This window comes from Rattus norvegicus, chromosome 1 (genome assembly GCF_021556685.1).
Source record: "Rattus norvegicus strain SHRSP/BbbUtx chromosome 1, alternate assembly SHRSP_T2T, whole genome shotgun sequence".
Taxonomy (NCBI): Eukaryota; Metazoa; Chordata; class Mammalia; order Rodentia; family Muridae; genus Rattus; species Rattus norvegicus.
Genome location: NC_141534.1, coordinates 164,621,687 through 164,647,444, shown reverse-complemented (window position 1 = coordinate 164,647,444; position 25,758 = coordinate 164,621,687). Strand labels below are relative to the sequence as shown.

At 46.1% G+C, this 25,758-nt stretch overlaps 1 protein-coding gene and 1 pseudogene across 1 annotated transcript; one reads left to right on the top strand and one right to left on the bottom strand.

Annotated features, from left to right (window-relative positions):
* Positions 1-13,025: 13,025 nt before the first annotated feature.
* On the bottom strand, positions 13,026-13,445 carry LOC148007758 (small nuclear ribonucleoprotein E pseudogene; annotated as a pseudogene).
* Positions 13,446-14,493: 1,048 nt separating this feature from the next.
* Aqp11 (aquaporin 11) lies at positions 14,494-24,637 on the top strand. Its single transcript, NM_173105.1, is given in 3 exon segments — positions 14,494-15,341; positions 22,025-22,141; positions 24,313-24,637. Coding segments are annotated over 3 exon segments (816 nt in total). The 5' UTR covers positions 14,494-14,722; the 3' UTR covers positions 24,393-24,637.
* Positions 24,638-25,758: the final 1,121 nt, after the last annotated feature.

Below are 25,758 nucleotides of genomic sequence, written 5' to 3'. Positions count from 1 at the left end.
CCAGCCCTTGGTTTTGTGAGACAGGGTCTAGTTTTGTACTTTGGGTTAGCCTTGGACTTTGGCTCCTTCTGCCTCAGCCTCTTGAGTGCTGGGATTAGTAAGGAAAGACAAACAGTTCTGTGAGCCACATTGGTGAAGAGAAATTCTACTTTCTATGGTCTGCCTCAGGAGAAGCAGGGGGACAGTCAGAAGGTTTCTTTTCAGGCCACATTTGAAACCTTCAGAGTAGGTTTTCTTTTTCTTGTTTTCTTCTTCATTTTCCTTCCCAACACTGGGGCTTGAATCCAGGGCCTTGTGCATGTCAGTCAAGCACTCTGCCATGGAGCTATTTCTCCAGCTCTCTTTTTTATTGTGTTTTTAAAGACAAGCTATCACTACACATCCCCAGATGGCCTAGAACTCACTGTGTAGACCAGGCTGGTCTCGAACTCACAGAGATCTGCCTGCCTCTGCCTCCTGAGTGCTAGGTCCCACCATGCTCAGGCTTTTTCTTTAACTTTTTATTTTAAGAAAGGGTCTCTTTAAGTCTTCCTGGCTGGCACACGATATGGGCAGAATGAGAAAAGAGATAAAAATAAAAGAAATTACAAAAGGACAGGAAGATGTCATATAAAAGCTTCTCTGCAGACGACGTGATCTTAGAACTAAAGGACTCTTGCTGGGTGTGGAGGGGCACGGCTGTGACTCCGGCACTTAGGGAGCAGAAGCAGGAAGATCAGGAGCTGGGGCTATCCTGAGCTACACAGGCCAGCTGCAACTCTGCCCCTAAAACCAAGCCAAATGAACACAAAGAACCCAAAGACTCCGCCAGAGCCATAGTAACAAACACCCCACGGCACCAAACACATGCACAGATCACCGGGCCACGACGGAGGACTCAGCAAATCCACCCATCTACCTCAATTTTGGCAAAGGCATCAAAAATGTATGTTGGGAAAATATGGCCCTGTCACCAGATGGTGCCAGGAGAACTGGGTTTTCACACGGGGATGTAATTAGATCTGTATCTCCTGTCCTACACAAAACCAGTTCCAACATGGATCAAAGCCCTTAGTGTACAAGTTGAAACTAGGACACAGTTAACTGACAACTCAGGGAGAGTATTTCAGGATATAAGCATGGGCCAGAGGTCTCTGAAAAGGACTCCAGCGCCGTAGGAAATGCGGAATTACATGAAATCTGAAAGCTTTCTGGAAAGCAAAGGAAACAATCACCAGCCGGGCTAAGCGACAGTCTCAGCCCACTCCACACCTGACAGGAACCAAAGCTTTCCAAAGAGCTCAGACTCACAGGAGAGTGTGTGTTTATCACATCCAGGGCCCCAGGCTCCAACCTCAACATCCAAAAAACAAAAGTAACAGCTGGCATCAAAGCCCTCGACCAAAGAATTATAGACTCAGCTGCAAAGCCTGCCTGCCGGTTTGGAACTCCTAGAGAAAAGGGGGAGCACTTCCCAGCAGTAGTCTGGCTGTGGTCTCATGGGCAGGACCTCAAACACCAATAACAGAAACACTGTAACTTAGGGCAAATAACAGGCAGCAAAGGAAACGACCAATAGAGAAACCGAGGAGGAGGAGGAGGAGAAGGCATTTTCATGTCTTATAGATGATAAGGTGTTAACCTTCCAAATACATAAAAAATTCCAATAAGTCAATACATTCAAAAACTAGTAGCCTGTTTTTAAAAATGAACAAAGGACGTGAACAAACATTTCTCCAAAGAAATTATACAAAGTGTCTAGCAAGCATGTGAGAAAAAAAATGGTTAACATCACTGAATTTTTGTAAAGTGCAAATCAAAACCACAGAGATATTGCCTGAGCCTTTCAGGATGGTATCATCAAAGGAAAGGAAGAAAGGGAGGAGAAGGAGGAGGAAGAGGAAGAAGAAGAGGAGGAAGAAGAGGGGAGGGAAGAAGAAGAGGACGAGGGGGAAGGAAGAGGAGGGGAAAAGGAAGAAGACAAGGGAGAAGAGGAAGAGGAAAAAGAGGAGCAGGGGGAGAAAGAGGAGGAGGAAGGAAAGGAGGGGGAAGGGGAAAAGGAAGAAGAGGAAGATGAGGAGGAGGAAGAGGAGGAGGAAGAGCGAGAATTAGAAGAGGAGGAGGGAGAAGAGGAGGAAGAAAAACAATAAGAAGTGGTGCCAAGAATGTGGGCAAAAGAGAAACCTTTGAATCCTGTTGGCAGAAATATGAATGTTTCCCCTGTTATGGAAAACAATAGGCAGGTTCCTCAAAAGTTTAAAGAAGGAACTGTAGTATTGTTCAGTGACCCCACTTCCGCATATTAATCCAAAAAGCCTGAAGTCAGGGTCTTGACGAGACATTAGAAGTGCTGTGTTCGCTGTGGCACGGTCTATAAGAACTGAGGTCTACAGCAACCTACATACCATTACAGATAGATGGCTCAACACACGTGCTGCACACACGCTCTTAAACAAGATGGAGTGAAAAAATAAAAATGAAGGGTGGAGAGATGACTCACAGCTGGAAGGAGGGGACCATGACTTCAGTTGCCTTTGGGGCTCAGGTGAGAGGCCCAGAGCTGTGGTGGTTTTGTGGTTAGGGAGCTCTGTGTGCAGGCTCCAGCTTTAAGCACTCACGAGTAGCGAGGCCTTGCTCAAGTTACCGAAGGCAACTCTAACTTCCTCATTGGTAAAATGGAGATGCGCATGGGCTATGTCGCGGGTGTTCATAAGATAGAAATTGTATCGGGCATTTTAAGCAGGCAGATGCCCCCTGTCTACGAGATAGATTATGTTCAGCAAATGCTAGGCTCCTTCATGTTTGAAAGCGAACAGACCTAGACTAAATTCACCAACAGGTTTTTAACCACCCCGTTGACTTTCTGAGTGCCGGGTGAAGACCCAAGGACCACACACTGTAGACTCCAATAATGTATGTGGGTGGTGGATCTCCATCTCCAGATCCCTAGAGGAAGAGACTTGGGATTCTTCTGCACATAAAAAGAATAAAATTAGGAGCAGGAGGTGTATCTGTGATCCTGTCTTTATTTACTTATAGTTAAGTTTTAAAATCTCTTTCAAACTCATCCTTTTATTCTTTGACAGTCATCCATTGACATAAAATACTCTTCGAAACTGTCCCCTCTGCCCATTGATCATGTTCATCTTCCCGAGTCCCTCTGGTACTTTTGAGTCTTTTTGTTTGTTTTACTTTGGGTCGTGAGCCACACTGGGTAAGTTGCTTGGACCGTGAGCAACTTATCCGTGTCCATGCCCCTGAAAACAACACAATCGCTCTCCCCACTCCTTTAAAATCTCCTTTAAGATTTATGTCACTTATTTTATGTGTATGAGTGTTCTGTCTGCATGTGTGCCAAGGAGGTCAGAAAAGGAGCATCTGGCCCTCTGGAACTGGGGTTACGGGTTGTTGCCAGCAACCACTGGGTGCTGGGAATCCAGGTTCTCCTGGGAGCCATCTCTCCAGCCGAGGGCTAGCTAGTTAGTTAAAAACAGGATCTCACTATGTAACTCTGGCCGGCCTGGAATTCACAGAGCTCTTCCTGTCTCTTCTTCCTGAGTGCTGGGATTAAAGGCTTGCGCCACCACACTGGACTCCTTTTACTTTTACTTATTTAACTAGAGAAAGCAGATGCTGCTTAACAAAGTGTCCCCCTTATAGCCCTGAAAAAGGGAAAGTCTCCCAACGATGTACACATACCTAGTCTCCAGGTTTTGGGGGTCTGTTGGAACCCTCCTCCAATCAACAACAAATACAAACAAAAACAAAAACAAGAACCTCCCCCCTGCACCCATAGGCCTAACACACAGCTCCTCAAAGTTGGTGACAGCCCTCCCTAGGCCCCGGGTGCATTAAAGGTGGCAGTGTCACAAAATCACAAGCACTGTTCTCGGTAAAGCCTTGTACACAGAAGCGGTTCCCCGAACGCGGGAGGATCCTGACCACCGACCTCTGGCTGGACAGAATGTTCTGTGGCCATGCAGCAGAGAAAAGCCTGGCTTTGTGTTGTACAGAGGAGGAAAATTCCTACTGCGATTGGACGCGGCTCCCTCTGAACTAGGGTATCGACTGCCACCTAGCGGCTCGCTCGAGGAAGAGAGAATATTCCCACGAAAGCAAGCTCAGAAATTTCAGTTCGCAGTTTGAACACCTCCTGCCCTTCCAGGTTCCCCCTTCTCAGAACACTCCCAAGGCTGGGACTTACAAAACACTAAGTACTAGTGTCTTATTAGTACAGTTCCGTCACTCTTCCACAGTTCCAACTACTTGAAAGGAATGCAGGGAGAGGAAGCTCCCTTTCAGCCATGGAAAGGATATCAAGTCCCATACAGGACAAAAGAACGCCCTGACTAAGGTGAGTGAAAGAGGCCAATGGGATTGGAGTCAGTAAAGAGATCTGGAAGGCCTGAGTGCGTGTGTGTGTGTGTGTGTGTGTGTGTGTGTGTGTGTGTGTGTCGGGGGAGGTTGTTTTTATTTTGTTTTGTCTTAACTTTTAAAACCATTATTTCTTTGTTTTTATGTGTATGGGTGTTTTATCTGGTTCTCTAGAGTCACAGAACTTATGGGTAGTCTCTGTAGAGTAAGGGAATTTATTATGATGACTTACAGTCTGTAGTCCAACTCCCCAACCACGGTCAGCAGCAGCTGTGAATGGAAGCCCAATGATCTAGTAGTTGCTCAGTCCCACAAGACAGGCAGGCGAGGAAGAGGGAGCACCACCACACCTGGATCTGGGACTTGCTTTGTCCCAGATGACCTTGAACTCAGAGATCTCCTTGCCTTAGTCTCCTGGGATCCATAGCCACTATGCCTCAAGATCTGGATCACAGGTGTGCCCTCCAGTTCTGGATTGTAGTTCATTCCAGATGCTGTCAAGTTGACAACCAGGAATAGCCATTAAAGCCTGCATGTATGCCTTGTGTTCCAGATGTGTGCCCGATGCCCATGGAGGCCAGAAGAGGGCACCTGATCTCTTGAAATTGGAGTTACAGATGATCGTGAGCTGCCCCGTGAGTTGTGGGAATCAAACCCAGATCCTCTGTAAGAACAGCCAGTGCTCTTAACTTCGGGGCTCTCTCCTGTGAACGTAGGCCCCTCCTTAACCCTGAGTTACGACTGGCTCTTGACTGCCTGTAAGATGGGGAAGTCGGATGGCAGTGAACACAGACAAGAGGCCTGGGTTTTCAGAGTCGGCCGTCATCCATCACAGTGCTGGCGTCTCTGGCTGGAGCTCGGCTAGCCTCCTGAATTCTCTGAACCTTTGCTTCTGCCTCTTGCTTCATCTTTGACCTTCCTCTGCTTTCCACGGGGCCCTCACACCTCCCATGAACGCTGTCGTATGGAAGTGGCGTGAGACACGGCTCACTCAATGTTTGGCACATAAGAAACGCTGGAGTGGGAGCTTGACTGCCATGGGTTAGACAAAGGATGGACCTGGCCTGGAAGCCCAGCAGTGAGCCAGGGGCTGCTGTGTGTGCTAAGACAGCCAAAGGCACCCAGCCTCCTCGGTGTGTCTGTCTAGACTCCAGGGAAATAGTCATTTACCCTGCATTCACAGTAGAGACTTCTAGGGCAGTGGTTCTCAATCTGTGGGTCGAGACCCCTCTGCAGTTCCATACCATACAGTCTACATATCACATATTTACATTACAATGATTCACGACAGTAGCAAAATTACACGTAAGAGGTAGCAACAGAAATAATATTGTGGTGGGGAGGGGTCACCACAATATGAGGAATTGTATTAAAGGGTCGCAGCCTCTGGAAGGTTAAGAATCACGGTTCTGGGGGGCTGGGGATTTAGCTCAGTGGTAGAGCGCTTACCTAGGAAGCGCAAGGCCCTGGGTTCGGTCCCCAGCTCCGAAAAAAAGAACCAAAAAAAAAAAAAAATCACGGTTCTGGGAGTTTTAAAAACTCCAATGAAGACAGGAAACACAGCTCAGAGGGAGAGCAAGAGCCTCATATACATAAGCCCATAGCTTCCGTCCCAGCACGAAAAACCACACCAAAAGCTAACTGTTCTCTCTCTCTCACCCCATACGGGCTAAATCAGAGGCTCTGGGGCTAGGGCCAGATAAGTCAAAAATTTTTTAAGCTTCCCATTTGACTCCAAAGTACATCCAAGGTGAAGAAACGATAGATGGAAACTCTGAGGTTCTCAAATGGTAGAAAAACAATAAACAAAAATCACACAGGTAATTATTAAAGAGGTAGCCATTGTTTGTTGGGTGATAAGTTGGGCACTTCACCGAGAGCTCTGTGTGTGGGTGTATGTGTGTGTGCACACACACATGTGCACACTGCAGTGTGCACGTGGAGATCGGAGAGCGAGCACTCAGGAGATCAGATTCAGGTGGCCAGCCTTCGAGGCAAGTGGCTTCCCACACCGAACCCCCGTCCCAAGGGGTAGAAATTTTTATGGAAAACATAGATTTTTTTTTTCTTTGCCAGGTACTCTGTCTCTGAGTGTGGGAGCTCTGGGTGTTCAGGCCTCCATGATGTCCTGAGCAGAGAGTCAGTGGTCATGGCTTATTTTGTGTCAATCTCTCATGACACTGAAAGACATTTGCATTTTGTTTCCTCCTGCTTGCTCGGTGTCAAATGTCAAGATCCTAAATCTTACAAAAGTGTGAAATATTTCTGTGAACTTAGATGAACTGTAAGCCTGTTTCAGGCCAAGTATTTGTGGTTAAAATTCAGTTTCCAAGGATGGGCTATAACTGATAAATTTTTAGTATTATTTTTTGTTTTGGCTCTTTAAAAACATTTACCTGTGGTGTGTGTTAGCATGCTTGCCCATCTGTCGCAGATAAGTGCCGGGGCAGTCAGATACCAGAAGGGAGTGTTGGATTCCCAGTAGCTGGCGTTACAGGCGATTGTGAGATGCCCAGTGTGGGTGCAAGGAGCCAGACTCCAGTCTCTGCAAGTGAGTCAGCAGCAGCTCTCTGCCTCGCTTTGGCAAGGTCTTTGTCCCTCCTGGCTAGCCTGGAATTCATTATGCAGACCAGGATGACCTGATGGCATTCCTTTGGCCTCTGCCTCCTGAATGCTGGGGTTACAACGTTGTATCACCACATCCAGTTTATTTAATGCGTTTATACTGAAAAAACAAACAAACAAACAAACAAACAAACAAACAAAAACAAAAACCAAACAAACCAAACCAAAAAACTGTGTGGCCACTGAAGGAAGGAGTATGAGGTGCTGCCACCTTGTGGTAGAATGTACCACACACAGTCCTTCTTAGGAAGGCTAGCCTGCAGTTCAGCCCTGGGTCCTAACACTGCCCCATGTTTCTGTGGCTTTTGTATCCCTAGCATCGTTTTGTTGAGCAAAAGGAATCGATGTCAGTAGCTTGAGAAAGACAAGATGTCAAGACACAACTATAATGCTTTGTCTCCTTCCCGTGTGTTTACTGATGGCTCATTGATGACAAAGTACTGTTGTCATGGTGCTTTCCAAGGCTGACATTTTATTTTTAAAAAGCTGTGTGTGGGGGGCTGGAGAGATGGCTCAGGGGTTAAGAGCACCGGCTGGTCTTCCAGAGGTCCCGAGTTCAATTCCCAGCAACCACATGGTGGGTGGCTCACAACCATCTGTAATGAGATCTGAGGCCCTCTTCTGGTGTGTCTGAAGACAGCTACAGAGTACTTATATATAATAAATAATATTTTTTAAAAAAGGTCAGACTTACATTACATGTTCCAACTCATTTATCCTCTCAAAACTTCCAAAAAACATCTGTTTACAAAAAGTTTGTGTGTGTGTGTGTGTGTGTGTATGTGTGTGCGCGTGTGTGTGTCAAGTGCACTCCGTCCGCAGCACATGTGTGGAGGTTCCCTCCTCTCAGTTACACGGATTACAGGTATCAACTCGGGTCACCAGCTCACCAGTTCTTTACCCACTGCGCCATCTTGTAGCTTCTGAGGACAATACTTACCTCACGGTACTGTGTGGTAGTTTTGTTTTTCTTTTTGAAATACTGTGAGTCACACCCAGGGCCATATATATGTTGAGCAAGCGTTTTACCACTGAGCTGTACCCCAGCCCTCATAGGGTTGTTATAAAGGTAAAAGACATATGTAAATTCTGGAAAGGTGTTAGCATGTGATTAATGTGACCACGCTCTCTCCCTTGACACTGGTACTGTCACAGTACTGTGTGAACACCTCCAGCTGGGTTTTGCTGTGCTGTCCCAGTGCCTAGAGCACCTCCCAATCCTGACCCTTTCATGTGTTTCCTGGTAACCACCGAATGGCTCTCTGCCTCAGTGTCCCCCATGTTTCCTTGCCCTTCTCCACTCACCACCCTCCTCCCTTTTGCTACCCCCCTCACGTCCACAATCTGCTCCCCATGTCTACAAACATCTGTGTCAGCATTTCCTTATCCTCATAGCGTTCTTGGTTTCCACATGAGTGTACAACAGCACCAACACAAACCCCAGTCACTCATAAGAGTCCCTCCCCCTGCCCTGAAATCTTAGTGGTATCCCCTCCCCTGTCCCCCAGGAGCCCTTTTTTCTATTGTTATGTCTGTAGTTTTACATTTCTGTTGTTGTTGTTGCTGTTGTTGCTGTTTTTGCTGCTGCTGCTGCTGCTGTTTGAGACAGGGTCTCAGTACGGCACCTTGGCTGGCCTTGAACTTGCGGGATCTGCTCTGCTTCTGCCTCTGGAGCGAGCGCTATGACTGTGGATGTGGGCCAGCAAGCTTGCCCTCTTTTGTACTCTCTTTTAATTTTCTCATCTCTCTTCTATAGTATAAAAGAATGAAGGAGGTCTTTGATGTTGTCTCACTAAAGCTAGGCTGTCTTAGCTGTTGATGCCACTCTGGAGGGAGTGTTAGTGATTTCCTGACTGTGAAAAGAGGAAGGTTGATTTACTTGATGTAAACTGTTCAATCTCTGTTAATTAACTAAGGCAACCTGTGGTTTGAGACCCCTTCTGAGAGTAGAATGACCCTTTCACAGGGTTGGCCTAAGACCATGGAAAGCTACAGATATTTACATTACAATTCATTAGAGTAGCAAAATTACAGTTACCAGGTAGCAACAAAAGTATTTTTATGGTTGTGGGTCACCACAACAATACCGACGGTCACGGCATTAGGAAGGTTGAGAGCCACTCTTCTAAAGGTTTCTCCGTGATACAAATACATCCAAATTTCCCACAGCGTCAGGATTTATTTCAATAATAAATGCACAAGATTTTTGTTGGTTTTATTGGCTACAATTTGCCAAGTAGTCTGGATTTCCCTTACTAGCTGGCTGTTGGCAAACACGAGTTTTTTTGTTTCATTTATTTAGTTATTTTTAAAACAGAGTCTTGTGTAGCTAACGATGACCTTCAACTTGTGACCCTCCTGCTTCAAGTGCTGGGGTTACAGTTGTGGTATACGGCTATATACCACAATGCCCGTTATTCTCCAAATTAATTACTCCTGCGAACTCTTAAATCAGACATTAAACATCGCAGTAATTGTATTTGTATCTGCGTATATCCATAGGCTATAAAATGGGCTGGAAAGGGGTTTAAAGGACATCCAAGGGTTCAAAGAGGCCTTACCAGAAACAGAGGTAGAGAGCTGATACAGGCAGGCCCTGGAGGTGGTTAGACAGGACACTACAAACCCAGCTGGAGAGCTTTCTTGGTACCACACAAAGCCACAAAGCTGAGCTGCCCAGAGTCAGAAGCATGGAGGACAGGCGCAGACAGATGAACAGGCAGAGAGGTGGACAGACAGTGACACTAGTAGGCTGCATCCCGAAGTGGGTACCAAACTGAGGGGAAGTTTGAGGCAGTAAGGAGTTCGCTGCCTGTCAGTCCCTGGACACACACACCAAGCAGTCAGACAATAGGGTTGACAGGGCTGTTGCCACCGTTGTCTGTGCTCGCTGCCCTCCGATAAGTTCTAGTTTATATGGTTTTGAAGATTTCTTTTTATTTATGTGGTGTGTGTGTGTGTGTGTGTGTGTGTGTGTGTGTGTGCGCGCGCGCGCGTGCACGCGCACGCGCACGCCTGTGTGAATATATGCCCTTTGTAAGCAAGTGCCCATGGAGGGCAGAAGAGGTCGTGTGATTTCCTAGACCTGGAGTTATAGGCAGTGTGAACTCTCACACCACTGAACCATCTCTCCAGCTCTCTTATATGGCTTTAATATGCCCATGTGCTAATATGTTCCCACTTTGTTTATAGTTGACATCTTTTAAGAAGTTATTAGACTGGGTGTGGTAGCACATGCCTTTAATCCCAGCACTCAGGAGGCAGAGACAGGTGGATCTCCCTAAGTTTGAGGCCAGCCTGGTCTACATAACAGTTTCAGGACAGCCAGAGCTACAAAGAGAGACCCTGTCTCAAAAAAAAATTTTTTTTGAAAAAAGAATAACTGTTAGGGGCCAGAGCAATGGCTCAGTGGTTAAGTGTACTTCCTGTTCTTACTGGGATGTGGGTTTAACTCCCAGGACCTACATGGAGGCTTACAGCCATCCATACCTCCAACTCCGGGGAGGCCTCCACATGCACGTGGTGTACTACAGGCAGGCAGGCGTTCATAGATGTAACATAAAACAAATATTTAAAAGAAAGAATGATCCATCTGAGCCCCCCATGGTTGTTGCTGGACAGGTCTGTGGAGATGAGGTACAGAGCCATTTACTTTTCTTATTTGCCCTCAAAAAGGAGCCAAACAAGATTGCAAAATGCAGTCACCCAGGAAGGACCAAAGCACAGCCTGAAAGCCACTGCTTTACACAGCAGGGAATAGCCTGGGACAGGGCTCAGCCCAATCTGCAGTTTGCTTAGCTCTTCCTGATTGAAACAATGTCCAAAGTCTACTCAGTGACAGTGTATATTGTGATGACTTTTACATCCTTACCAAAGTTCAAAAGGCAGACTTTCTATATGGTTCTTATTAGCAAAATCGACTTATTAGCATAGCAGGAAATGGATACACTTATATTAACTAATCCTCAATGGAGTTCTGATTAACTAGGATTGGAGAAAGGGTTACACTCACAGGATTGGTTTTAAAGCAATCTCTCCAAATGGCAATGGCTAAGAAATGGCATTAACTTACCTTAGATTCTTTTGATTGACACTGACAAAGAAAAAAATATATATTAGTATAGAATAGAGTTTATATATATTATAATATATATTGGTATAGAATAGAGTTTATTGAGGGCATGGGGAGGGGAGTTAAAAGGATGGTAGGGCAGAGAAAGAAGTAGAGAGATAGAAGAGTAGAGGCCGGCCATGAGCACGTGGAGAGAAGAGGGGAGGGGAATGGGGAGAGAAGGGACAAAGGGGGAAGAGGGGAAGAGCAGGAGCAAGAGCCATACTTTATATTTATAAATAACTTTATAAAACAACTTTTTTGACTATTGGCAGCACAGAAATCTTAGCATTAAAAAGAAAATTTCTTTCAAATTTGAAGCAGTCCTCCTACCTCAGCCAGCAGCATGGTAGGGTAACAGATGTGAGCTACAGTCTGGGAACCTTCATTAGGTTATAAAGGGGCAAGTTGAGGCTGGGAGACAAACCTGGACTATAGAGAAGCTCACCCTCCTGCCTGTGCCGTCCTCCCCTCTCAGCTCTAGGAAATATGGACCTGTGGGTGACAGCCATGTGGGACAAGACTGAGGCAGGATGGTGCTCAGTCATTTAGAACCTCTGAACTAAGGTAAGCGTTGCAACACGGCATTCATTAACTCAGAACATTGCTAGGCTCAAGGTCAGAGGAGCCTCAGGAGCTGTCTCTCATTCTTGGCTCACTGTGGGCTACCCACGTGGCCGAGTTTCTTAGGAATGTGGTGTTGGCATGAACTCTTGGACCCAAGCTGTTAAAACACAGGGTTTCGATTTCAAGCTACTCACTAAATACTTCTCGCTCAGTGCAAAGGAGTTTCCATGATTTCTGAAACCAAACAGGTGGGTCATGTTGTCAGCAGTGTGGTGTGAGAGGAGACACAACTCCATGCTGCTGACTACAGAAACCTGAGGGGTTCTTTCCAGAGCCGTGAACGGTTACTTTATGTAGACCAGGCTGGCCTTGAACTCACAGAGATCTGCCTACCTTTGCAGAGATTAAGATGTGTGCTACCACACAGGTTCAAATCAGGGATTCTTAACTTCAGTGCAGAAAAGAATGTCAGGATGAGTTGATGTGAAGCAAGCTGGAGTTTATAAAGTAGAGATTTTGTTTACACACAGCCTTAAGTTCATCAATTAAAGGCCCTCATGAACAGGACAACAGATGACAAGGGTGGGTGTGGGCTTCTCGGGAGCTGGTAAAGTGACTTGGCCCCAACTGCAAGTTGATTTTAGAAGCTTTTAGAATTCCATTGATGGAAGTTTTTCCTTTTCTTTTTCTTTTTTAAGATTTTTTTTATTATATATAAGTACACTGTAGCTGTCTTCAGACACAGCAGAGGATGGCATCAGATCTCATTACAGATGGTTGTGAGCCACTATGTGGTTGCTGGGATTTGAACTCAGGATCCCTGGAAGAGCAGTCAGTGCTCTTAACTGCTGAGCCATCTTTCCAGCCTGATGGAAGTTTTTCTAAGGGCTCCTTACTTACACACGAATAAGCGCTTGCACATGTGTGCACACACAAGCGCTCACTCACACACACACACATCCTTGTGGTAAATATGATTATAGAGTGAGTCATAAGAAATGTCTTGGATATGATTACTATCTGATGAGGGTTAATACTGGGTCACAAAGGTTATTCAAGGGAGATAAGATGTGTCTTCCACGGGGCTGGGGATTTAGCTCAGTGGTAGAGCGCTTACCTAGGAAGCGCAAGGCCCTGGGTTCGGTCCCCAGCTCCGAAAAAAAAAGAACCAAAAGAAAAAAAAAAAAAGATGTGTCTTCCACTAAATGGAGTTTCTCATGCAAAAACTAGAAAATGGTGGGGGAAAGGTTATATTTCCTTAATCCCTAAGTAAGCTGCATCCCTATTCTAACATTCTTTCGTGTGTGTAACAAAACAACCTTACAGCACTTATTGTTACATGATAGTAACATAAGGACCACCACAACAATATGAATACATGTTTCAAACTGTGTTCCCATCAGAAGACACTTTAAAACATTGTATGCCTTCTCAAAGTCTCCTGTCTTTAGAGCAAAGTAATATCTCCTTTTAGCATGATCCAGCCCAGCTGTTTGTTTTATAAAGAATCTTGTCTGCATCATCTAATATGAGGTTCATGTACTCATCAACACCAGTAATGCAGCACTCTATCTAAATATTCACTTGCTCACACAGCCACACCCGAATCCGAGGTCTGCCTGGCTAACATCTGAGCTTGAGGTTGGTGGGCTGCACCATCACCCTCCGTAACTTCTGGCGTTGGCTTTGGCTGTGGTATGCCACGGTCACAAACACCATGGGAGGAGGAAGGTTGACCTAGAAAACGACTTTCAGAATGATTTCAATATTCTTATTTGGGATATCTATAAGGGAAACCACAACAGATGTTAACTATGCTGGAATACTTGATTCTCAGCTGGTGGGAGACTTCAACTCCAGGCTAGCTTCCTTCCCATGGCCCCTCAAGCTCCCTTCTTTCCATCCTGCCTCAGGTTGACCCAGGACTCTGGGAAACCAACCTATTCAAGGGTTTCCTTCCCACATTGGACACCAATGCGAACAAGCACAATGATTTCTTAGTATTTCAGTATCTCATGATGAAGATAACATACACATTATAAACTTTGAGGACTTCTGTGCCTAAGCGACCACCTGCAGGCAAGACGCTTCAGCAGGTAAAGGTGCTTAGCTGAGGACCTGAGTTTGATCCCTGGACCCTGTCTCATGTTGAAGGGGAAAACTCCCGCAGGTGATTCCTCGGCCACACACGAGATGCGGCACAGTGACCCCCATAAATATATTTATATATAAAATATAAAAATAAATAAGACAGTTAGGTAATTAAGCAAATAAATGCATTCGATAAAAAAACCCAAAAAACCAAGAACCAACAAAGTTTGGAAATGGTAGTGATAGCTGGATAATAGTGTGAATATAATTAACGTCAATTCTACACGTAAAATGGATATATATTTTTCCCCACACTTACGAAAAAAGTTCGGGTGTGGGTGAAAGAAAACCAAGGCTCTAACACCCTGTCAAACCGGTCAAACCTCCGGTCTCACGCCCACACCTAGGTGATCACCGCTCCTTCCTTGAGGGTCACCTACTTGCTCCTCAACTTCAGTCTCTCCGTTAGTAAAAACGGGGCGGTTGCAAAGGTGACCTTTGGGGTTCGTGGAGTAGTTTCCGGAGTGTGCAAAGATCAAGGTGGAGTTCCCAAGCCGCGCTCCGGGCGCCACAGGCGCTGTCATCAGCGTGGCGCGGTCTTAGACTCCGGGTCCAGCCGCTGGGAACCCGGAGCTCGGGCGCCGCGCGCCTGCGCAGTGGTCTCGGGCCCTGGCCCCGGGCTGAGGGAGGCGGACGAGGGCGGGTGCGCGTGGGGCTCTGCTGACCGTTGTCCCCTCCGCCAGTGCCCAGGGACAGCTCCCTCGTCGCCTCGCCTCCTCCCCCCCCCCCTCCCCGGCTCAGGTCACATCTGCACAGCGCAGCCGGGGAGGGGAGGAGCCCTCCAGCGCGGAACCGGGCTTTCCACTCGGCCCGCCCTGAGGGGCGTGGGAGGGCGGGGCCGCGGACTTCGGACTCCAGCCACCCGACGCTCCTCTTTCCCTGACGCTCTCAGCCATCCCTAGCGGTGAGGGAACCATGTCCGCGCTACTGGGGCTCCCGCCCGAGGTGCAGGACACCTGCATCTCGCTGGGACTAATGCTGTTGGTCGTGCTGTTCATGGGGCTGGCCCGCGTGATCGCCCGGCAACAGCTGCACAGGCCCATGGTCCACGCCTTCGTCCTGGAGTTTCTAGCTACCTTCCAGCTCTGCTACTGCACCCATGAGCTCCAACTGCTGAGCGAGCAGGACTCGGGGCACCCCACCTGGACGCTGACACTGATCTACTTCTTTTCCTTGGTGCATGGCCTGACCCTGGTGGGCACAGCTAGCAACCCGTGCGGCGTGATGATGCAGATGATTCTGGGGGGCATGTCCCCCGAGATGGGTGCGGTGAGGTTGATGGCTCAGCTGGTTAGTGCCCTATGCAGCAGGTACTGCATAAGTGCCCTGTGGAGCCTGAGCCTGACCAAGTACCATTTCGACGAGAGGATTTTAGCTTGCAGGAATCCCATCAACACCGACATATCCAAAGCGATCATCATAGAAGCCATCTGCTCCTTTATTTTCCACAGCGCTCTACTGCACTTCCAGGAGGTCCGAACCAAGCTTCGCATCCACGTGCTGGCTGCACTCATCACCTTTTTGGCCTATGCAGGTTTGTTATTCCTACCAAACACTTGGCAGTCCAGAGCCTCTATGACCCGAGGTTCTAAGTTCTTAGCTGATACATTTGAGCACCCCCTAGACTCTAGTGTGATGCAAATGCTTGCACCCTAACCCGGGCCATTTATTATTCTTACCATCTTGCTGCCAGTGCCTAGCAGTTGGAGCCAACATACAGATCTTCATTCAGTGCTGTTTTGAACACCCAGAGAAAGAAAGCAGACACTCCTGTGCCGAAACTAAGATCGTGGTAGATTACTGCCAAGGGTTTAAATAGCCCACAAAGGGATTGTTTTAATGTTAGAAAGGCAGCTTATCAGTTACGGCTCTCATGCCAAGGTGGTATAGATTGCTTCTGACACTCTTACTGAGAAACGATCCCTTCTGAAAGTTCCTTCGAGCTTAAAGTGCATGATTGGTTAGTAGTTGACCGTGGGGAGTAGCAATTCAATAGCTGCATTCACGTCCTACTTTCTTTCCTACAAATTACTTGTCATATTTCCTTATGTTGAGTTGCACGTGTACGTTTAAGTGTACTCTCACGAAAGGTATATTTCAAGTTTAAAATGTGCTTAAAGGTGCTCTTTGAAAGCTAACAATTCTCAGCCAGGTTTAGTGTCACACGCTTGTCATCCCATCACTCAGGAAGCAGAGAAGGAGGATAATATTAAATTTGAGGTCAGGCAGTACTAAATACTGACACCCCATCTAAGGAAAACAAAACAAAAAACCAGGGGAAAAAACTCCAGAAGTCTTATTTACCTATTTATCTTCCCGAAGCTCAGCTGTAGTAGAAATTCAAAAATTGTTTAATGATAAAATGTGACTTTTAAAAGAGTGTGTCATTTAAAATAGTGAAATCTTTTACTGGGATAATAGTGGAATTATAAAAATATTTTAGGGGCATGAATATAATAAAAGAAACAGTAACAGTCTTATTACTTCTTGAACCAATTAAAAGAGAAACTGAGTAATGTAGGTGAGTGGTAAAGGACCTGCCTAGCACTCACTACGTTCTGGGTTCAGTCTTAGATACAACAAACAAAACTCCTTGGAACACAGCAGAGGTATACTTCAAGTGCATGCTTGGCTTTCTATGGTAGCATAAAAGACTTTACAAATTTCCCTTCTTTGAATCTAGTATTGGATTTTTAGTAGACACACAGGAAGATACACTGTGTGGGGTAAGAGAAGAGTGCACGTGGGTATTTGAGAGGCCGGTGAGAGTTTCAGCTAAAGCAGAAACTCCACTGTGCATGAACAGTTACGCCACAGTGCAGTTCTGTATTTGCCAATTAAAGCAGCAAAGAGTTGTGCAGGTGACTCAAGCCTGTAATATTAGCACTGGAGAGGGAGAGGCAGGAGGATTAAGATTGTCCTCTGCTATTGACTGGGTTTGGGCCAGCCTGGGCTACATGAGACTTTGTCTCTAAAAACAAACACACAAAAAAATAAAAATCTGAGATTGTTTTATATTAAAAAGAAATTTAAGGACACCTAGATCTTTCTCACCCCCGAATTGCTCCTCCTGCCTCTGTTGATGGTTGTGAGATTATGATTCCATAAATGGTGTATAGGCTATTAACTATCCCTGGGCTGGGGATGTAGTTCAAAGAGAGAACGCCTGCCTTTATGCACACGGCCCTTAGCTCTCGTGAGGGGTAAAAATGCCATTCAAAAGAGAAGCGAATTGACATTGGAGTTATTGATAAGAGCCAGTGGAGAAGGACTCCGGAATGTCAGTTTAAGGGGTCTGAGGCTCGGCTGCTTCCTTGACGTGTGAGTGCTCAGAGGTAAGCCAGTCTCAGATGCAGAGGCTCTCAACAGTCTGTTTTCAGATCCCTGGACCCATTTTAAAAATATACCCATCCTGGTGCAGATACCAGCATCTAACCGCTGTGCAAAGGAGCCGAGGAAGTGGCAGAGTTTAAAGTTCTCCCCAGGCAATCCCACTACGGGACCAGTTTTAAACACTGCTCTAGCGTCCTGCCTTGTCCAGCTCACAGCCACTGGCTCCCGGCGTCCATTTAGATTTAGGTTAAACTTCAGCACTTCGGGCAGTGGGCGCATTCCTCCTCACTCACCACACAGTACTGGAGCTGGTGGCTCCAATGCTGGACAGGGCTGGAGACTCCAGGGATGAAAACCAACACACACTGGTTACAAGGCCTCATGGATTCACGATCTGTTACATATGCATGTTCACTGCTCTCCTGCCAGTATAAAGGAGAGGAGAGTACCCCTAGGTCCATGTTACATTCCAAATCACTTTGCTAAGAAATACATGCGTTATCTAATTCTCGCAGTTACCTGAGGATGAGCACATTATTATTCTTCCCATTTTAAATAAAGCAAGTGGTACTCGGGAACGAAGTGACCTGCCTCAGGCTGCAGATCCGCTAGGCTGGAGTCATGGCTGCCACTGCTGAGTATCAGTTTAACACCTGTAATTATCAGCATTTCCGTAGTGTGTCCCTTAACGCACACACAATTACAGGCTCTTGGCTATAAAAGGGAATAAAGTTCTTGACATACGGCACATGGATGGACATAATGTTAAGCAAAAAAAGCCCGGCTTTAAAAAAGAAAAAAAAAAAAAAACAAACGAATATTGTGCGACTCTGCTTCTGAGAAATACCTTGAACAGGCAAATTCAAAAAGGGAGAAAGCACAGAGAAGTCACCAAGAGAACAGTGGGTGAGGACAGACAGGATGAGGATGCATTATTGATTGAGTATAGGATTTGTGTTTGCAGCAGTGAAAAAAAACTATGTGAAAACTTTGGGTCAGGCATGGTGGCTTAGTCCTCGGGAAGCAAAGGCGAGAGGATCAGAAATTCAGGTAAGCCTGGGCTACGTAGTGAGTTTGAGGTCAGCCTAGGCTACATGAGATCCTAACATAAATAGGATGAAAAAGAGGACACTGGGGAAGCTGCTAGGGCTGGACCACTGTTGGGTAAAGATGCTGACGGCCACGCAGCACCGTGAATACACAGAGCAGCAAACTGTGCCTGGAGTGTGCACGAAAACTTAGAGCTTTGAATCATTACATGGTCCTGTTGCCAATAAACCCTCAAACCCTGGATTGAACAGGTTCTAATTGTCAGATCCTATGGAGACATCACTTTGCTCCTCATGTAGTGTGAAACCCCAAGAGGAGGAGTGTGGAACAGGCTTGTGGCCCTTTTTGTCTAGAGTCTGTAGCCTAAGAAAACCCACCTTGGAAACAGCCACCCGTGGATGTATCACTCCTATCACTTTGCAGATGATAAGTCATGACTGCTCCAAAGAGAATGGGCTGCCTTGACCACTAGAATGTCTGATAAGGATTTGGGCATCAGAGCTGCAGGCTCATAGGATTGTGTCTTCATTCTCAGCACCCCATCTTTATGGCTGGAAACTAAGCCCATGGTTGAATACATGCTAAACATGTTTGGCCCAGCACCGAATATTCCTATGTAAGCAGAGGCTACTGATATGATGCCAGTTATATACATATTGGCTTTCCTAACAAAAGAAAAAAAGCTCTGTAGCTAAGCAGAGTTATGAACTTTTTCTTTTTTAAAGATGGAGTCTTTTCTTGCTCCGTCACTACCTAGGCTGTTTTCAAACCCAATCAATCCTTCCAAGCTTCCATTTTCTAAGAAAGTTAAATTTATTTAATTTGTATGTGAGGTGGGTGGGACAGGGGTGAGTGCATGCTATAGCTCATGTGTAGGGGTCTGAGGACAACTTTAGAGAGTCAAATATCCCCTCCCACCATGTGGGTGCTTCGGATTGAACTCACCATATCAAGCGTCTTAAGCTTTGGAGCCATCTTGCTGGCCCCACCTCTGTTTCCTGAACAGCCGGGGGGTCCCAGGCATGCAACACTAGCCTCAGATTGTTAAGCTGTGAGTTATTAATGAAGACTATAAGCAAATCTTGCTTAATGTGGCTCTTGGGAGGATTTGCTTCGACAGTCAAGGTGATTGAGCTCTGCGTTCATTTTCTATGCATAAATTAGATATTTCAAAATGTCTTTTGAAACATGTAAGTTGTCTTTATTGTTGTAATGTTTTTCACGTGCAGAATTTTAAATTATGCCTGTCTATGACACAGTGTCTGTGTCCACCTGCAAAGGACAAGCTATGAGTAGAGATCAGACATGCTCTCCAGAATCCATAAACTAGGATTCAGCATAGTGATAGCCACACCAAGTAAGAAGACTGTCAGACAGGTCTCCCAACCCACTCTCTCCCAGTAAATGGTCTAGAGAAACTGCAGTTTTCTTTTTTTACTTCACCCCGTTACTCCTTTTGGGTTTTTAGTCTCTTCCCAGCCACAACTGTAGGTGAGATTATTTGTCCAAAGAAAAATGAACTAGGAACGTTGCACATGGTCTCATTTAAACAGGAAATGGGCGCTGGAGAGATGGCTCAGTGGTTAGAGCACTGGCTGCTCTTCCAGAGGTCCTAAGTTCAAATCCCAGCAACCACATGGTGGCTCACAACCATCTGTAGTATGATCTGTTCTGGCTCACAGGTGTACATGCAGATAAGGCACTCGCTCATAAATTAAAAAAATAAAGCAGGAAATGGATAAATCACTAATTTACAAATAAAAATGTTTCAGGACTGGTGAGGTGGCTCAGTCAGTCGATGGTCACCAAGCCTTATGACCCGATCCCTGGGACCCACCTGGTGGAAGGAGTCCTAAAAGGTGTCCTATGACCACCACATCCCCCTCACCAAATAAACAACCAACAACTAACTTAAGCAAAGGTCCCAAACGTTTTGCTTAATTTGAGGCCAGGTTGAGTCGGGCTGTGCCCTTAGATATTTAATCAAGTCCTCATTTCCATATCTTTTTTTTAAAGATTTATTTATTTATTCCATGTATATGAGCACACTGTCACTGTCAGACCAGAAGAGGGCATCGGATCCCATTACAGATGGCTGTGAGCCACCATGTGGTTGCTGGGAATTGAACTCAGGACCTCTGGAAGAGCAGTCAGTGCTCTTAACCACTGAGCCATCTCTCCAGCCCTCATTTCCATATCTTTAAAATGGACAGTACCACCCGCCAGGCAGGTGAGGGGCAAAAATAAAAGAAAGAAAGAAAAAAAAAAAAAAAAGGACAGTACCTTCTCAATGGGTACGAATGAGGAACCGTGTTTCAAACCTGCGGTTTCTTCCTGGTGCAAAGCAATCGGGGAAATGTTGCTTTTGTCCTTATTCCTCTGCCCTGCAATTTCCCACAGATCTCCTGTATAACTCCATCATTTTTGCAAGGTTGCTAATCACATCCTATCTCCTGTAGTCAGCAGTGGAGCCTGAAGACAGCCTAACACAGCCAGCAGCACTCTGAGGAGGAATCCCCCTCCTGGCAGAATCCCCACCTCTGGCAGCCCAGAGTCCCTGCCTTCTCAGGGAGAGCTGGACTATGCTGGCTTCGAAGGCATGCAGCACCTCTGGCTTTATTTTTAAACCCTTGAATTTTTAAGCTTTGCTTAAGCCTTAGACCTTCTGGAAAATGACACCATTTGTGAAACGGAGCTTTGAATGCGAGTACCCAAGCGGGACTGTCTCCCGGGAAGCCCACATCTGTCCTACGATTGTGCTCGCCCTGCCCTTTTCCTATAGGACTGTCGAAAAGCAGAAGAAACCCATTGACGTTGCTTCATTCTGTCTTTCAGTTATTTATCCAACATGTAGGAAATAACTTACGAAACTGAATCTAATTACTGTGTTCGTGTAAACATAAAAGCACCACATCTGCTCTCTGCACACAGGAAACTCTAACAACAAAGGGTTACAGTAAAACAGCAAAGTGTCCAGTGTGGGGTTTTAACACAGAAGCCACACCCAAGGTGGCTTGTTGTCTTAGTTATAGTTGTTGATGTGCAACAATCCATATCCAAACTCTAAAAGTGGAGATAACTACTATTTCCCATGATTCTTTGTGCTTTCTACCCAGCTGCTTAATGATGTGTGTGTGTGTGTGTGTGTGTGTGTGTGTGTGTGTGTGTGCGCGCGCGCGCGCATGTGTGTTTGTGTTGTGGGGTACATGTGTGAGGAACCTAGAGGATGTTGAACGTATTCCTTCATTTTTGGGTGAGATGGGCAAACCTTTTGAGATCACGTGTATAGCTAGCTGGTTTGTTTCAGCTGGGACTGCCAGCCAACTTTCTTGAAAGCTAAGGGTAGCCAAGTCTCATCAGGTTTAACTAGACTGAGTGCATGTTCTCAGACGGCACCGTCTACCGCTGCCCTGCCGTGGGCAGTAACTGTGCTATCAGGCTGGGGTGTAGAGAAAACAGCCATCGAGCGTCCAGGGCCCACCTGCTCCCCAACCCCAACTTGGGCAGTTATGAGCTCACGCAGCCATACCCATCTGGGGATCTGAACTCAGGTTCATACTCCAGAAGCAGCAGCACGCTGGCCCTCCAGGCTATCTCCCCAGCCCTCATATCTTGTCTAACTGCTCTTTTGAGTTCTGCCATTCGGCTGCTTCTTAGGGACTCTGCTGATGAGTAACAGGAACCCAATGGTAATGCGTTTTTGTCCATTTCACTTTCCATTTTTAATTCAAAGACATATGTGTACTCATGTTAGGGTCCTGGGCACTGTGCTCCTGTTAGCTGGGTTCGTTTTAGTCTTGCTGCCTTTTTAACCATCTCTGTCTTTGCTCACAGGAGGGAGCCTCACAGGAGCGCTGTTTAACCCAGCACTGGCACTTTCGCTGCACTTCCCGTGCTTTGACGAATCGTTCTATAAGTTTTTCGTAGTATATTGGGTTGCTCCTTCTCTAGGTAAGCATATTTTATTTACTATGTCTGAAAGGTTAGGACATTTAAAAAACTAATGTATGAGTGGAGTGTTGTGCATGCATGAGTGTATTCTGTATGTGGGCCTAGTGCCCTTGGACACCCTAGAACTGTAGTTGCAGATGAGTGTGAGCTGCTGTGTGGGTGCTGGGAATAGGAACCAATTTCTCTGAAGAGCAACCAGTGCTCTTAACTGACCAGTCATCTCTCCAGCCCCCAAATTAGATTATAAAATATTTTAAAATATGACACACAAAAATTTCACTATGTCGATTTCTAAAGCTAGAGAAGATACAAAAAAAAAAAAGAAGAAGAAGAAGAAGAAGAAGAAGAAGAAGAAGAAGAAGGAAGGAAGGAAGGAAGAAAGAAAAAGAAAAAAGACTTGGCTAACATGCTTACGAAACACTTTAATTTTGTGCAGTGTCCTTTGAAGCTGTGTGTGCACATGTGCAGGCTAGAGGGTGACTTTTTTTCATCTGTCACTTTCGATTTTGAAGACAGGGTCTTTCTTTGAACCTGGTGCTCTCCTGTTTTAGTCAGACTGGCTGACCTTCGAGCTCCAGTATCTATCCATCTCTGCCCTATTTCCAAGTGCTGGGGGTTACAAGGCATATGCCGCCATGGGTGCCTTACATGGGTGCCTTAGGGATCCACATCCAGGTCTTCATGCACTCATCCAACGAGCCAGATCCCCAGCTCCTGACGCTGTTTGAGTCAGGGCTGCCTGATCGGTGAGGGCACTGAAGGGTAATTATCTCCACTCACAAATAATCTTTTAGCTGGGCCTGGTGTGCAGCCTGAAATTAGAGTTACTCAGGAGGCTGAGGCAGGAGGATTACAAGTATAAGGCCTGCTTAGGCTACAAAGCAATTTTAAGTCCAGTCTGGTCAATTACTGAGTCCAGAGTGTGAGTCCAAACTTATATAAAGTTAAAAGGGGGTGGGGTGGGGATACAGTTCAGTGGTAGAAAATTTGCCTAGCATTTACCAATGCTTGGGTTCTATTTCTAGTACCAAAATAATTTCTACATAGTGAGTTTAGACCAGCCTGTGGTGCACCAGGCTTTCCCTTATGAACGTGTGAGTCCCAAACCAGATGCTATTGAATCATTTAGGTTGCTTTCCTTAGTTGTGGAAGAGCATCCTGTGCGATAACCCTTAGTCAATATAGCCTCTAAATGGCTCCCAAGTCCCATTCACGTCAATGCAATCGCGAGTCATGATGGGGATGTGGCCCACTAGGTGCTCGATTAGTATGCATGTTGCTGGAGGTCACATCCCCAGTATCAGGACAACAAAAATTCTCTTTTAAAGAGAGATCGGATAGCTATAACAATGGCATGCACTCTCATATAATTATCAGCATTTATGTTACCAGCGTTTCCTGCTTTCTAGTCATCAGCTAAATAAAAATGGGCAAATATCTATATAATAAAAATAATTTATTGTATAGGGGTTGGGGATTTAGCTCAGTGGTAGAGCGCTTGCCTAGCAAGCTCAAGGTTCTGGGTTCAGTCCTGAGCCCCGGAAAAAAAAATAACTTATAAAAACGGAGAAAGGAGTGAAGATTTAAGCTTGGAGACGTTACTCAGTGGTGACAGCTTATCTAGTATACACAGAGCCTGAACTTGAGTCACAGCATTGACTCATTAACAAACACATAAACGAAGGACTATTAACGTACACGTTGTTTTTTACTATTCCATATTTAAAAACTTAAGCACTGGTTTGGGGCACTTCATGCGATACGTCTGTAGAATCCACTACGGTGGGACTCATGAGGAAAGGCAGAACCTGACACACTCTGGGTGAGCGTTCCAAGAGAGCTGTCGAGGGCTCCTCCGTTGGAGCCCGTCCTGCTCTCCAGAGTTTCCCTTTCCTTAGTCTCTGTCTGCTCTACTCTAAAACAACTACCAAAATCCAAACTGCTGTGAGCTCCTGCCTCCCGGGCCACCTTTGAGGTATGGAGAAGCCCTGTCACTGTACAGAAGAACAAATGACGAAAGCCCAGGGGCTCTCACCAGGTGCGTCAGTGCCGTGCGAATCCAAGGTGCCTGCCCCGGTTCTTCCTGTGTTTAAGCGCCTGAGCGCAGCAGGTTCGCAGCGGTGTCCCTTCCCCGCAGGCTTTGGGCTTAGCGTCCTGCATTTGTCTTTCAGGCGTACTGCTGATGATCCTCATGTTCAGCTTCTTCCTTCCGTGGCTGCACAACAACCAACTGAGTAACAAGAAGGAATGACCACTCCCAAAGACTCAAACGAAGTCAGTGGACGATCAGGCTGGATGTGACGGTTTGGGCACCTTTCAAACTCTGGACTCATCCTGCTTCTCCTTCCTTTGTGGAAGGTGTCTTACTGTTTTCACTACCTGGACTTCACTGTGAAAATGAGGCAGCCTGTATTTCTCAGTTAAGACTTGTTCTTTTGAGTGATGTATTAAATGCTGCTGGAAAAGGCTCATTCATTAAACCTCTGTAAATCCCAAGTCAGTATTAACTGTGATGAAAAGAACAAGAGAAAATAAAGTCAGGCGGGGGAGGGGCAGTGGTCGGGCAGGACTAAGAAGTTGTGTATCAAGCTTGCCTCTGAAGGAGGTGGGCTTCAGAGCTCGAGCGCAGCTCACTCACAGACTCCATAGGTGCTTTTCAGTCACAGCTTCTTGGTGACACTGTCAGTGGTGGCATCTTTTAACTGGAAACTTCCTTGGGGAAATACTTTTATACCCACTAATCCTCAACAGGTTTCCCACTGGTTTGGCACAGGGTCTCCCTTGCAGCCCGGCTGGCCTGAAGCTTCCTGTGTGGCCTCAGTCGGGCGGTGATCCTTTACCTCTTCCTCCCAAGTGCTGGGATTACAGGCAGGGATGTGTTGCCACCACCAGGGTTTTCGCTTTGTTTTTATTTTGGGGTAAAGATTCTTACAATGTAGCCCAGGTTGGCCGCGAACTCACCATCTTCCAAGTGCTGGGATTTTAAGTATGTACTACCCCAACTGCCTCAGGCTTCCTAGATTTTAAATATATCCTAATACCTAAACCATTAAGCCGACAATTTCAGTCAAACTGTCTTAATGCACACACAGCCAAGATCTGGTCTTTTTGTGTTCCCAACTGCACGCCACAGTCACCTGGAGAAGCAGGTAGGTGCTCTTTCTGCATTGCTTTACTTCTATAACGATACACCGAAATGCAGGAACAGCTAATGGCGTAATGAGGAAATAATTCTAACCTCCATTTTACAAGATGGGATGCTGGGCCCAGGTGTGCTGTGACTCTCCCCGACACCAGGGGCAAGCGCAGGGTTTTCTGCTTCTGCGTCAGCAGCAAAAGTTCTTCTCCAACATCTGTGACTGGGGAAGAGGTTCTGAAGAAAATAGTCAACTCTCTAAATTAAATTTAAAGACTATTTTCTCTTCTTGTTCTTTGTGAGTGCATGTATATATACAGATACCCAAGGAGGGCACCGGGTCCCTGGCAGCTGGAGTTACAGTTGACTGTAAGCTGCCATATGGGTGCTGGGAACCAAACTTAGGTCTGCGGGAAGAGCTGCAAGTCCTCCTAACCACTGAGCTACCCTACCTCTCCAGTCCTTACTTGAAGCTTAAAAA